The following is a 15,546-nucleotide window of genomic DNA, read 5'->3' as shown; positions in this document are numbered from 1 at the left end:
ATATAAATGGCCCAACGTTTTCAGTTATTAATCACGGCATCACATTATTTCGAACTATACCGTAGATATTTGACCATGACGAATTAGATTCTGTCCGGACAATCAATGGGAGGTAATCACGGTTGTTAATCTCGATATACAAGAGTTCACAGTATGTTCTTTCTTGCAAATCGGCGTTAATCATACCGCGGCAATAAGTTTTAAAAAATCATCCGGAAAATCAATTTAACGATGTACAGTACCGGTTACCACCCGTCCGCTTTCGGCTTAAGCGGCTTCAAACACTTGCCAATATCGATCATAATCGGATTAATCGATGATCGAGTCAATACCACCTGGGCCGCCTATAATAATGTCGTAATCTCAGTCCCACTGTAAGAGAATACTCGATAGACTAAAGTATTCAACGTACTCGCACGAAATGATAATTGCGTAGAATAAGGCGTTGATTTTTTTCGTAGTATTATAATTATGCAAGACACGGATGATGATGAAATTTGTGAATGAAAATGACGTTGGCTTGGTATTAATTAATGCTTCCTTCATTACTAAATATGTTTCACACCTTGATTGGCCTGTAGACATTTGCCCCTTATTGCGTACCGTACGATAAAAAAAAAACTCGGTATACGCGAACGAGATGCTGGTTGCATACAGTAAGGCGTATACTAGCGCAGCGCAAGGAGTCTGGTTTGCTACAGCACCATCAACCGAAAATCTTGTGTTCGCACGCAGAGCAACTACTTTACTTTACGGAAGTTGCAACTCTCCTCAATTTGTTTATTGTTGCGATCCATGTTTCTTTAAGGAGAAGAATAAAAAAATAAATTACACAACATAATTGATAATCCTACAATATGTAATATGTAATATATAATATATAAAAAAATAGAAATCAAAAATACGTATTGTGAGACAAATAGCTCAGAAAGTGATAAATAATTGGATTTTGTATCCAAAGCCTAAAAAGCTTCGTTTCTGTCGGATGTCCTACGACACCTCATTTTTTTTCGCCACATGAGTGAGCAGCTTGCGGTTAGCGATCGCCGCGCCACTAACATCGCGTAGGGTGAACCAACGGTTTGATCGCCTTATGGGAGTCCAGGCTAATCCATCTCAATGTTTGTATACTCGTTGCCGTAGTGTGATGTTTTCGGGAGCATTAACGAGTCTACGATAAGCTCGTATTGAACCACGTATTTCATCATTCCTGTGTTAAATGACAACGTAAGTACACTGTATACGGCACTTTTCGTTTCCAATTATCTCGCGATACCGCTAATGCGGCTAAAATTCACCCCGTTTATGTAGTAGCAGAATTTAAGCGAGTGAAATTTACTCTGAAGCGGACCGTCCTCACGCCCGACTCGCCAAAACAAATTAACACACTTGGTTTGCCTGAAGAATAATTGTTACTCCAGTCAACTTAATTACACATTTATCTCATCTTATCGTCTCGAGTTCCATATTCTTCGAACACACAACCACCTGGCTGCTCTTCGTGCACGGAACAATTTTAACCCAATCGATCTACCTGGTCTAAATTTATCACCAAACAAGTTTCTAATTATTCGGACATTATTTCACGGCTATGTAGGGTATCACTTCGCACGAAGTACTCGAAATCAAACAACCTACCTTTCCCACTTTCATTCATCACATCTACCGATACGTTGGCCCAATTTTCTACCTCATTTCATATATATATGTATATATAAATATATGTCTGCACACACACACACACACACACACACACACACACACATATGTAACTACATACGAAATCTATCGACCTTGAGATATCGTGAATCCAATTTTATTTTATCTCAAAGTTTTCATCTGTGTGTTATGCTCGCACATGGCATGGACTCATTTAACCTGCTAGACTACTTTTTACTGCCGAAACCCTGGTGGAAAATCTTCTTAAAATTTAACGCCGTCTACTATGTCTTCCGCTAAATGTGGTAATAAATTTGGAAAATTTACAATTTTTTTACTTGTGTGTGAAAAGTCTGGGACAGCGAGATTAGCAATTTATTTGATCGAAAGTCAATCCTCAGTCTACCGACTGGTGAATCCATTTGTTAACATTTTATCGATAAGACAATTGACTTATAATTATAACTCCGAATCAAGATATTGGGATATTTTCTTAGCAATCGTTGCATCGTGACAATGATTGAATAAAATGAAGTGGAAATTAATCTTTTCGTAGTTAAGATTCTATAATTTTGAAATTTTTTTTTCACACATCATTGGTTACTGTCAAAAATTATCCAAACATTGTATCAAATAATCTAAACATACGAACACATGGAACAATTGTGTGCTTAATGCTATTATTAGTGATCACGAATATGTTAAAATCTAGCTAAATGTATTCATATTGATCAGGCATGCCAAAGAGCTTCAAAATATCATGAGACTCTCTATGCTTGGGTGAAAATAAATTGGCATGGTCTTTCTGCTCATGTAAAAAATACTTGAAGGAAACCAAATGAACATTTAGATGAATTTTACTGTCTGATACTAGTCCAAAGTATTTTAATTTATCTAATATTTCAGCATGCTAAAGTAGCAAGATGTCTGTACACTACAAGTTCAAGTCTACTTTAGACTATGACACCGTATCATTTGACGGCCTGCACATCTCTGTGGCAGACTTGAAAAAGGCAATCTTTCATCAGAAGCGTATTGGCAAAAATACAGATTTTGACCTGCAGATAACCAATGCCCAAACTAAAGAAGGTAATTATTATTCATTTTGTACGGTTACTTTTCTAGTTCAACTGCGTCCATCTGATATCCCGACAAACCAACAAGTAGAATAGAACGTCTAATGTAAAACTATCGACATTAATCGTATTCCTTAAAGATATTGGGACACATGTTTGGGGATTACTTCAGTCAATTAACAGCTAAATTTCATATTCCTTATGAAGGATCTACCAACACCAAATCTTGCTACACGATTAGTACATAATTTTTTTTTTGTTTTACAGATTATACCGATGATAATGCTTTGATAGCAAAGAACACAAGCTTAATCATAGCTAGGGTCCCATTGACCATCCAACAAAAACGTTCTTGGGATCGGAACGAAGGACCAGCCGTTGGCAATTCGAAGGATGAATCAAATTTGGGCAGGTCAGTAGACCTAACGCGGCTCGATGGCTCGGAAGAAGATAAGATTCGTGCAATGATGACTCAATCGACTCAAGATTACGATCCGTCAAAGTAAGTAGAGACAATCCTTGCAATTAACTATAAGTGACAAAAATTCCTAAAAGACTAATTTCACAGATTCGAAAAGCTGGAGAATTTATCCGATTCTCTTTTTTATTATGTCTTGTGTACAGTATCACAGATATTGTGGGTGCTAAACCTTGTATCAACTTTCACAGTTACATGAAAATTCGAGGGGCTAATCAAACCGGTGATGTTCCTCCGAATTACCGCTGCTACAAGTGTCACCAGCCTGGTCATTGGATTAAAAACTGTCCGTTGGGCTCTAATCAAGAACCAATTGAGATTAAAAAGAGCACTGGGATTCCCAGAAGCTTTATGGTTCCTGTAGAGGGTCCGTTGGTACCAGGTGCTATGATGACACCAACAGGACAGTACGCCGTTCCAGCTATTGACCAGTGAGTATCAAAAAGTGTAGGACTTGATGGTCTTCAGAGTGTAACAAGTCTTTCAACATCACAAAACCTCGTTTTTTGCCCTTTAATTTCATTCTGAATGCTCTTTTTTACCTCAGCCAAGCCTATAAAGAAGGAAAGAAAGAACGGCCGCCTTTTTCCCAAGAACCAGAACCTGTCGTAGAAAAATTAGAAATTCCAGAAGACCTGGTATGCACAATATGCAAAGATTTGTTAACAGACGCGGTGATGATACCATGTTGTGGGAATTCTTTCTGCGACGAATGTGAGCATCGACTTGGACTACAGCCTCGATTAAATTGACAAAATTTCTGATCTGTTCAACTGATTTTGTTAATTTTGTTCACACTTCAGGTATTCGAACTTTTCTGCTTGAATCAGAGGAGCATGAGTGTCCCGATTGCAATGAGAAGGATGTATCTCCTGAAACACTGATACCGAACAGATTTCTCAGAAATGCAGTCTCAAATTTCAAAAATGAAACCGGTTATGCCAAAAGACAGTCGTATCGATCAGCTATGCAAAGAGCACAAGCTGTTATACTGGCGGATCAATCAAAAACTGAGAACCAACAGGCCGCCACTTTAACACCTCCTCAAGTTCTGCCATTACAGGCGCAGGAAGTTAGCCAACCGATGGCAGTTGAACCTGTTCCTCAACAGCCTCAATTAGATGCGATTCCTCAAGAATTTGACCTTCATCGTCCACCACCAGTGATGTCCAGTAAGTGGCATTAACTTTTCTGCTCTTCGGGTAGCTTTGAACAACTTAATTCTATCTAATGTGACTTCCTGTTTTGCAGTTCTTCCCGAGTCTACCTCAGAATCAGACTTGCAGAGTGATTCTGTAACAAAATTGACAACGGACGAAGAGACAGAAGTACCGCCGCCTCCAGGCACTGAACCTCTCCTACCAATACCTGCGATAGGAAGTTCACCAGAGAGGGAGAAGGAACGAAGGGAACCGTCGGTTATCGACAGAGACGATCACCGCGAGGATTACAGAGGAGAAAGGCATTCCAGAGAGCAAAAAAGAAGCTTCAGCAGGGACAGTCATAGCGACAGGTCTGTCAAGTCTTGTCATTCGGATCTTGTATAATATTTCAAATATTTAAACTCACCCAACTTACTCAATCAACATTTCGTAGCTGTCTTATGGCAATTCTAATACTCTCACTATTAACAGGAGTAACGAAAGAGGTCGCAGGATAGAAAATCTACGAACAGTCACCGAACAGAGAATAGTGAACCGGAGGAGATCCTTATCTCCTAGACGCTCACATCGCGGTGACTATCCCCCTCAGTCCGGACCTCCTCCACACGTCCCAAATCATTCTTTACCATCCAAATCATACCAGAGACCACCTCCTGGTGAAAGCCATTATCCACCGCCAATGCAGTATGATCCAGGCATTCGACGATCCACTGAAGACCGACCTGGCACTCCAACGGTCAGTAAAAAGTACATCCTAGTTAGAATGACAATTATACAGATAAGTTTTTTGTGCCAAATGTGGATAATAACTTATCGTTGATGAAGCAGATTCATTTGATATACTTACTTCATATTTATCACAGGTCGACGAACCTCACCTACATCCCCCACCAACCAACACACAACCTCCGCTTCTGCCGTTTCCACCAGGTGAAGATCGCGTTCCTGCTCCGAACTATAATCAACCGCCGCCGAACATGGCTCCACACAATCCACCACTGTTGCCAGATCCTTACATGGGTCACAGAATGCCGATGTATCCGCATCAACAGGAACCGCATTATGGGCCACCAAGATATGAAAGACCTCCTTATCAGGCCCCTGGTTTCAGGCCTCAGCAGCCACCAAGGGGTTTCACAGGACCAACAAGACCTCTGCGTGGAATGCATCATGGTGAGTTTACTCCTGTATGCACAGCTACTATCAATTTCCGAAAAATTTTGATCTTAGATAGTAATATTTCTCTATAGATCTCTCATAGTTTTTTTTTCGGACTTCAACAACATTTTGCCTTGTTTTTCCAGTTGGATATAGAGGAACCCAGCCACCGCCACCAGGAATGGGAAGAAACATTCACAATGGAAATCAACCTGGGTAATTGAACATTTTTATTTTTATTGCAATTTGACATGTCAAATCTGTTGAGGCCTAAATTATTACGACTTTGGAATGGAAGTTGAGGATTCGATAGCGGTATTAACAATGATTGGCGAAATTTCATTGTTTAATGCTTTACCTTCGATTGTTCACTTACAGTGTGATTGATGATCCGCTTGAAGCTTTCGAAAGAATGCTTCGTGAAAAAGATGAGAGAGACAGAAGATTGGGTAAGCACAGAAGGCGATCGAGAAGTCGTTCTAGAACTCGTTCGTATTCACGATCGAGGTCCAGATCTTTTGGCAGACGATCACCCTTGCTGTCTAGAATTAGCAGATCTCGAAGTCCTCTGCCTAAAAGACGTTCGTCCAGATCTCCTCTGCCGTTAAGAGCGAGAAGCCGTACTCCAAAACGACGATCCAGAAGCCGAAGCTTCACCATCAGCAGGTAGTTAAATATAACGCAGATTAGACTAGCCTAGAGTATAACAACGTGAAATATTTAGACCAATAAAATTGGTTTACTGTTTTATAGATCCAGATCGTATTCGCGAAGCGTATCTCCACGTGGTTCGTTACCGCGAGATAGAGACAGAGACAGAGATCGAGATAGAGATCGAGATCGAGAAAGAGAGAGGGAGAGGGAGAGAGAACGGGAAAGGGAGAGAGAAAGGGAAAGAGAAAGGGAGCGGGAGAGAGACAGAGAAAGGGATCGTGATCGTGATCCGCCACCGAGATATAGATCCCCAATTAGATCGCCACCGAGGTAAGGATATTCATTGATATTTTTTGTAACTGTTGAAATAATTCTTCAGCAATGGTAGTTATTCTTGAAAACTATTACAGATTTCAAAGAGACCGAGACAGAGATCCACGTCCTAGATCTCGGGAACCACGCGATAGTTATAACAACTACTACAATGATTCGCCAGCAAATGATTATCAGTTCCGGGACAGGGACCGAGAGCCACTGCCAAGGGAAAGACCTCCACCCAGATATCCAGCCAGGAACCCACCCCCTCAACATAATATACCCCCACTGCTGCCGCATCTTGGACCCGGAAGTCATCCACCCCCGCTCATGTCGCTGGGCCCTTCGCCACTGGACAGGAAAGACTATTATGATTCCTACAACAGGTATTTCTGCCTCAATAGTTCTCTAATACAAATACACGTAAAGCTATCATCACAACACGTTCACACAAGTTTAATATTTCAAGTGAACAACGGTATGTGTCTGCTCGGTTTACTATTGATGTTTGTTACTCTGGTTTCGTTATTTGGTTGTAACATTTCAAACGACTGTCTAAAATATCGTGTTATACAAATACCGTTGTTACAAAGAAAGACTTAATGAAAAGTGGATGATACATAGTGGAGTTCAATAAAAGCTGATATTCCAATAATGTATGATATTCTTATATTTTTACTGTGGAAAAGCTAAGAATATCACATATACTGCAGTATGGGTCAATCGACCTCTACTATACAGAAGGGGGGCAAAAACAGAGCAAAAATTGTGTCATACATATTTTGGATGCTAGTTTTTAGATGTGACTGAAACTATTTTTATATGAATGTATGTATCGTAGTAATGTGAACACACTTTTTATCAATATTATCAAACACACTCCCCCATGCACGTCTATAATGTACTATAATTATCAAATTAGTAAAAAGCAAGGGAATCTTACATACATAAGAAGCAATGGTCAAATGTTCATATTTATATGCTGTATGGACGCATAAAGAACATGTGCATCCATATACTAAAGTGGTATATATGAAAAATTTGCTGTACGTATTCGAACCAGCTGTGATATATCTGAAGAGCCGATTCGGTATTCAATATTCTATAAGAAATTTCTATTGTTTCATTCCCAAATCTAGATTTAATTACGTAAATTTCGCTAATATGAATTTCATGTATGACAATATAACTTACTACTGATATTTAAGTTTAAGACCGCGGTACTATAGCAGTGTGGCAATCTCGAATTTGCCCAACTCGTACATATTCAGTCTCGAGTACTAGTCATATAATATGTCTTTGTACACTTATCGATGACGGTGTAGCAACCCTAGATTACGATACACGTTATTTTGTTTTCCTTTTTTTATTACAAATGTTGTGCTTCTATTCATTCTATTGTTTAACAATTCAATCTCCGACCACGAGTATAAAAATATAAATCATTTATCGATCTACATAGTTATGGGTGTTTAATGAAATCTTTTAAAGTAATCTTAAAGTATTATATAGTCATTAGTTCCCCATTGACTATTACCTAAACTGTGATATCTGTTATGTAGCTTTAAATACAACTTTAATATTTATATGATCAGGTACTTGAAAAGAAAAGTCTATCAATGTCATTAGTTATTCAATATCTATTCAAGATATAATATAATGTAAAAGTATTTATAGCTTTGGTCAGTATTTAGATAATTCTAACCATTGAACTGAAAAAAAAAATTTTCCTATACTTATCTTTCTTCTAACTGCATCCCGTTTATAAAGGTATGGTAGGTCAATCTCTGTGTTTTGTAAGCCAAATTACACATATGTCTGAAATTTGAAAACGCATAAATTTTCCCATCTCACTCGGTAATCAAAAGAAAAGGAATATAATTTTTTTTTCTGCTACTACTGTTTCACGGCCGCTTGTTACTATTGGTGCAGTACCTTGTCTCAGATGTTTAATTGATTAGACATAAAAGATGAGAAATTAAACAGACGATTGTAATCTCGAATAAAAAATCGTGTATTGAAAATCTACCAATGCAACGTAAAACTTTCTCATTGTTAAATGTTAATTATATTTACCTCGTAGTGATGGGTTCAAATGACATGGAACCGATGATTTTGCAAGGCATCAGTGTCAAATCAAGATAGATCATAATTTTTTATACATTTGGACCTAACTGCTTTGTCATCCGATTATTAACAAGTATGTACCCTCTGAATTAATCATAATTAAACAGGGAAACGGAAGAAATGTTAACTTTTACTTAGAATGACAAAAAAATTTATAATAACTGGTAGAGATTGCATAACTCATGTTTTAAATGAAGAGAATAAAATTTTCCATTACATTGGAATATTTTATTATAGAAAAATAGAAAATCTTATATGTTTATATATAAACATGAATAACACGGCCACCAAATTTTGTGGCGAATTAGGAAAACACAAACCATGAACAGTCTGTAATGGGCAATGCAAGTCATTGCCGTTTAGTTACATTCGATATATTTTCTTTTTTTTCTAACACACTGGGTAAGACAGGTTGAAGATATACTCATTGCACACTAAGGCAGTGAATCGAATTCACATAGGCAAACCGCTACAACAAGTCTTAGATATAAATGTAAAATAGCACCTAGGTGCACTGGTACACAGTCAATTTATTTACTTGTAGAGGAATATCTCATGCTTAAATCGAATTCTTCCATTATTCCGTATGTGCCGAATAAAATGCACGTTAATCATAAGCTTATAAACCTTCGTTTTTTCAACAAGTTATCTTAAAGATCGATCCTTGTCAACATGAATTCTGAATTACAAAGGATAATTGTGCACATGTATAAATTATTTATAGGTGTATACATATCAGATAAACCAATGTTTCATTTTTAGTACTTCAAGTGTACTGAAAAAATTTGACTAGGGTCTTGATTCACTGTTTTGCTAATATAATTATTCTCAGTACTGAAATAGATACTTTATTAGGTCGTAAACTCTTCTTCTGGTATATCAAGACTTGAGCAAATAATATTATTATTGACGAATCACTGGGTTTGTCAAATCTTGAGTATTTATCCAGAACGGACCAATAGAAAGTAAAGTTTGATTTGTGTCACCACATTAGTATCCACATGTTGGATGTATGTATATTAAATAATACACATAGATGAACTATTATCAGTTTTCTATTTTGTTAAATGTTGGTCATGGTAATGTATGTTATGTTACGAATGGATTTATTCACTGATGCGCGGTACATTATTAATACAATATTTTCAACAAAATGTTATTTAGTATCACTAAGTATTGTGATTTAAATGTCACAAAGTATATCTCCACTAGTTTTAAAACCACGCAATCATTAGTAGCAAGTGAAAAATGTTCTAAACTGTTACTGGCATTCTCGTTACAGCTGATAGTAACTAAATATTGTATAAATTAAATAGATTTGTTTGACAAAATTCGGAACTACTTTTGTAAAACCTATTTTCTACAACTACTTCGAATACAATTCACTGCTTTTGAAGATTCTTCTAGATATACAAACTGCAAGCTGCTGTATTCAACAAATTGTAATCAACAGAGGAAATGCAGCATTTGTAGATTGATCTTGTCGAAAAGAATTAGATAACTACATTTTTTACTCAAAAAAGCTGAATTAAACTAAATTACGATTCGTTTGAAATGGTGAAAGCCTTGACGAACCTTTATAAACCATATTAAATACCGTTAGTTGAATTATTATATGAATTTTTCACATGCTACAGATGTTGAATTAGTTCACAATCATACGCAAACATTGTGCTTCTCATATTTTATTTAGACATTTATATATGTAATATTGATTTATTTATTATGACTATTATCTAAGGGAGTTTCTTGGAAGAATCTCGCATCTTTTCTGTTCTTTTATTTATTCCTGTTTAATTAATTTTTTTCTTTTTCCGTAACGAATTACGATATATTAAAACTGAAACTGTAAACTGGTGTTTGTAAAAAAATAAAATGAAAGAATTTACCCGGAATGAAAAAAGTGAGTGAAGAAAGAAGGTCGCAAGAAATTTTGATCATCACGAAACCAGCCTGGATTACGGGTCCTGTCCTGCAGCCAACATGTCGGCATGGTTTCTGATTCAGGTGAATTCAGGGCCTAATCAATATTTGTAACAAAAGATTTTATTTTTACAGATGTACATATCAGACACATGTGTATGTTTATCAATTAAATTTGAATGCATGAATTGCCATTTATTGTGTATTCGGTAGGTAATTATTTAATTAAGATTCTCAGTGATTTTATTCCTTCATTCGATCGATGTGTTAGTACAATTGAAGAAAGTACATGCCTGAATTTTTCCCATAAGAAATAGTTTTTCTTGTTTAGCTTAAAAAAACTTCTTACCTACTCCGTACTTGATACGGTACTCCTGACCAGTAAAAAAACATCAAAGTGTTACAAATATTGATTTCGTATTACTATGGTACTAATTATTATTTTCAGCAAAACGGTTAAAAGCAACTGGCACCGTCAACACAAGGTCTAAGGTTTTTATAACTAATTCAGCCTTCTAGGTTTTTATTATGCCTTTCAATTTCGAAAATGAAACTTGAGAGATTTGGGCATACACAGTTGTTAATTTTTTACCACCAAACCGAGCTTGTGTTGAAAATATCCATAAAAATGTTACAATATTTCATATTGTGTAGTTCATATTCAACAATGGTTTCATTTTCGATAATATGAAATGTTAGTATAAAAAAGCAGTGTTATTGTAAGATATATAATTATTTAAAGGTTGCTGTCCAGAAAGCTTCTCTTCGCCATACTTTACGACAGCCAATTTCCTAACGATCAAGTAATAAGTTGGTTTCACATTCAAAACGAATGAAAATAATGTGTAAGATATTACTGGTGTTGAAACCGGTTGCATTTCACATTGATTGTGTAACTTTGCGTACAAATTTCAAATTATTTCCGAACGTTTTGCAATAAATTGATTTACTTTAATTTTCATATAATACTCTTGTCTGCTATCCGATCCCTATTATTCAGATCCAAATATAGAACCAATATTTTGAAAAATTTGGTCATTGCTAGTTTCTGATTGACCCAAAGTAATTTGGATGTGGGGGAAAAAATAAAAATCAGTAATTTAGGCCATTGAATTTTCTTTATTTTTTACCTAATGCATAATTATTTGTTACCAGGTACGCAGGCCCTCCACCGCAACGCTTTGCTAGTCCTAATCGTGAACCGCCACCAAAGAGATTCGACGATGTCGCACCGCCAGGAACCGAGGGTTATTATGACCTGCCACCACCCGGTGTTGATCACCTCGAGAGACCAGTGAAAGAAGATCGTGATAGATTGCGCATATCACGGGAGCGCGAAGAACGTGAGCGTGACCATGCGTCCAAAGATCTAGACTTGGAGGACAGGGACAGATTGCCGATTAGAGATGACAGGTAAATTATAATATTAGAATTTGATTAACAAGAAAGTTGAATCCAAAACTGGTGGCGATATATACTCATTATGCTGGGTCTGTGTTATTTTGTTACAGAATTCGAGAGCGTGACGATCGCATAAGAGATAGAGAGGACAGAGATAGAAGAGGGTTAGAAAGGGAAAGAGAAGAGAGAGAAAAGATTGTCCCGCCACCTCCGAGAGATCGAGAGGAGAGAGGAATAAGAGAGAAGGATGAACGAGACAGAAGAGAAAGAGAACGGGAGAGGGAGCGTGAGGAGAGACACCCACAAAGAGATCGCAGGGAGGAAGAAAGAGTAGTTGAGAAACGAGATTACGATAAAGACCGGTAATTTAATTTGTCACTATTAAATTAATCAGTATGTCTAAACACGATGGGACGGTTGCATCGTTTTATAATCCTCGCAGTGTTTTATACGTATGAATTTCTGTTTACAGATATCGAGAAGATAGAGATCGTTACAGAGGAGATGATAAAAATCGAGGACGAGATAGAGACAAACGTGATCGTGATTACGATCCAGATCGTGAACGTCACGAACGTTACGAGAGGCATTCGGTTGACAGAAAACGAACACGCAAGAGCCAGAGTCCAATTAGACCAAAGTCGAGGAACGAGGCTAAGGATCAAACGCCAGAAAAGGTAAAGAGGAAAGAAAAAGACCACGACGATAAAGTGGATGAGAAGAAGAAAGAAAAGAAGATAAAGGACAAGAAGAAGAAAAAGGACACTGATGATAAAGAGAAGAAGAAGAAGAAGAAAAAAGAGAGAGAGAAAGATAAAGAGAAAAAAGCAGCATTGAAAGAAGCGGCTAAAGATGAAACTCTGTTGAAAGTCAATGAAACTGAGGTCCCGCCTATCGAAGAACCAATCCATGTGGCGGAAGAGATTAAACCTGAGCCATTAGAAGTGGAAAAAATTGTGCCAGAAAAGATTTGCGAAGAAGCTCCTATACCTATAGTGACCGAAGAATTTGAAAAGAAATCTTTGGCCATAAATCCTGAGCCACCAGAATTGAAGGAAAGTACACCCGAATGCTCAGAGGAGCCAGAATTCGGCGCGAATCCTCCAAATCCAAATTTCAAACCCATTCCTGAATTGAAAGCTGAAACTGAACCAGTGGATTCGTTGTATGGCGGACTGGACGATACAGAAATAAAAACATTGATTACAGAAGATTATTCTCTAGCGCTTGAGCAACAGATTAAAGAAGAACAGGAGGAACAAGTTGAAAATGTCGAGAAATCACCTAAAAAAGACGAATTCCTTGCACCTGTTCCTGAGTTATCTAAATGGGAAAGAGATGAGACAGCTGAAAAATCAGACAGCGTCCCTGAATCGCCACAAGAAAAGGTAAATACCGATGAACCCAAATCGACCAAGGTTGTAACATCAGAGGTACTGAAGCGTGCTGAGAATGCAATATTCCAAAAAGCTATCAATGCTATTAGACCTATAGAGATAAAGAAAATAAGCGAAAGTCGTAAAATATTGTATCAGAATCCTGAGCCAAAGATTTTGGACCCTGAGCCACCACGAAAAAGTGTAAACGTTACTATAAATGTTGGAAGGAATGAAAGAAATGTTGAAATCGCTGAGCCGTTGAAAAAAGCAAAGTTGGATCGCTCCAAGTTCAAACCCGTTCCTGAGTCTCATTCGCCAACAAGGTTATCGGCGAAGGAGAGACTCGGCGATAAAATTGAAGATGATAAAGAAAGAAAAGTCATTCCTGTCAAAGGATTCCTAGATCGACACGAATCTAAGACCGAAAGTACATCCAGAAGCAGATCACCTAGATCAGGCAGAGAAAGGAGGATTTCTCCATTGATGGAAAGGCGCATCGAGCCACCACTGACCGTCTCAAACCCAGAGCGTAAAGTCTTTTTGGATGAGAGAAAGAGGGATAGAGATAGAACGGACCGTCCAAGGGATAGAAATGAATCTAGAAGTGAACGTCACGAATCGAGGTCAGATAGAAATGAATCGAGAGGGGATCGAGAATCTAGAACAGACCGCGGGGACATTAGAATGAACAGAAATGAGACTAGAAGTGAGGCTAGAAACGAATCTAGAAATGAGAGAAATGAACGCGAGAGAGAGCGAGATAGGAAAACTCGCACCCCTCCGATAGCTTACAAACGAGATGATCCAATGAAGATGAGTTTTGCAAAGCGCAAAGAGGAGGAAGAAGATAAAAAGAAGGATAAGAAAGTCAAGGAAGACAGAAAACGTAAAAAAGAACATAGAAGTAGAAGCAAATCCAAGGAGCGCAAGAAACGCAAGGAAAAGAAACACAAAAAAGATAAAGAAAAGTCTTTGGAGAAGAAATCGAAGCACAAAGATGAGTCAATCATTAAAGAAAAGTCACAAGCAATTGCAGTAAAACCGGTGTTCGAAAATTCAACTTTATTGCCCACGGAAGTAAAGAAGCAGAGAAAAAATCCAAGACTCGTCTCAGATCGGAAGCGCAGTGTTTTAGATGAGGCCAGTTTTGAACCTGACTATTCGGCTACAGATTCTGAATCTGATGGTGAGGAGACCAAGTCAACTCATGTTACCGTGAAAAAAATTAAACCAGACGTTACTGAGCCGCAAAAGGAGTCAGAAATTAAACTAGTGAAAAAACGTGTTCGTTCAACGAGTACTGAAGACGATACAAGTACAACTGAAACATCATCATCGGATTCTGACAGTTCAGATGACTCCCCTAAAAGGAAGAAGAGGAAGCGTAAGAAGCATAAAAAACGTAAGTCGGCTAAAAAAGAAAGCACAACCGAGTCTGATACAAACTCAGATTCGTCAGATTCCAGTTCGGAGGAAGATAAACACAGGAAAAAATCAAAAAAATCGAAAAGTAAAAACAAACCTTCTAAGAAGAAGAAGAAATCAAAACACAAATGACGGCGCTAAACGTGCAAAGAGAACATTTTGGGTAAGCTTAACACGGATATTGCAAACATGAAACACTCATAATACAAATTAATGCTATGGCAAAAACTTTTTAATTGACTTATTATATTTATTTTATATTATACTGTTTTGAGGATATCAAAACTGTCAGTGTCTAATCATATTTATCTTTACGCAACAGTGTTTGACGATAGTTGAATTAAGGTTTACAAAAGAATAACTGCTAATTAAAAGAAATTTCGACTCGATCAATATGCTGTCATTCAAATTATAATAGTAATATTATTTTAAGTCTTGTCATACATTTCTTGCAAGTGTGCCAGAATATTACTTAGCACTTTATTATTCATTGCTGTGTCCACGTGTAAAATGCAATGTTTGTAATTACGTGTTACAAAATTTTCATTTTTGTTTCCGCGGCTATTTTACAGTAATACCAGAACATTCATTATTATTTGAAATGATGTACAGTGTAGCAATCCTAGCTCATAATAATCGATAGTATCTTGAAAAATAAGATTTCAGCAACTGCAGGAATAAGAATAGCATTATATTATACTTTCGTAATATGTACTTTCAATATGTAGTTGTAAACTAAAAGAAAATAAATGAATAAAAAAATAAAAGTTGAAAAACTAAGGTGAATT

At 37.2% G+C, this 15,546-nt stretch overlaps 1 protein-coding gene across 1 annotated transcript; it reads left to right on the top strand.

Annotated features, from left to right (window-relative positions):
• Nucleotides 1-1,117: 1,117 nt before the first annotated feature.
• On the top strand, nt 1,118-15,497 carry LOC124175122 (E3 ubiquitin-protein ligase RBBP6). Its single transcript, XM_046555042.1, has 16 exons — nt 1,118-1,227; nt 2,566-2,748; nt 3,003-3,237; nt 3,405-3,644; nt 3,761-3,927; nt 4,017-4,385; nt 4,465-4,726; nt 4,848-5,112; nt 5,240-5,549; nt 5,681-5,750; nt 5,913-6,200; nt 6,288-6,518; nt 6,599-6,889; nt 11,709-11,966; nt 12,065-12,316; nt 12,427-15,497. Exons 2-16 carry the CDS (start codon nt 2,583-2,585, stop codon nt 14,888-14,890), a joined length of 5,868 nt encoding a protein of 1,955 aa, XP_046410998.1. The 5' UTR covers nt 1,118-1,227; nt 2,566-2,582; the 3' UTR covers nt 14,891-15,497.
• The last annotated feature ends 49 nt before the right edge of the window (nt 15,498-15,546 follow it).

The sequence above is a fragment of the Neodiprion fabricii genome, chromosome 2 (assembly GCF_021155785.1).
Source record: "Neodiprion fabricii isolate iyNeoFabr1 chromosome 2, iyNeoFabr1.1, whole genome shotgun sequence".
Classification (NCBI taxonomy): domain Eukaryota; kingdom Metazoa; phylum Arthropoda; class Insecta; order Hymenoptera; family Diprionidae; genus Neodiprion; species Neodiprion fabricii.
Note: the sequence above shows the minus strand (reverse complement) of the source record. Positions and strands in the feature narration are given on the sequence as shown.

What these genes read in the sequence shown, in the direction of transcription:
- LOC124175122 (XM_046555042.1), top strand. Translation starts at nt 2,583, where the DNA reads ATGTCTGTACACTACAAGTTCAAGTCTACTTTAGACTATGACACCGTA. An exon ending in CAAGATTACGATCCGTCAAA is followed by an intron (nt 3,238 to 3,404) that starts GTAAGTAGAGAC and finishes CAACTTTCACAG; the next exon opens with TTACATGAAAATTCGAGGGG. An exon ending in TCCACCACCAGTGATGTCCA is followed by an intron (nt 4,386 to 4,464) that starts GTAAGTGGCATT and finishes CCTGTTTTGCAG; the next exon opens with TTCTTCCCGAGTCTACCTCA.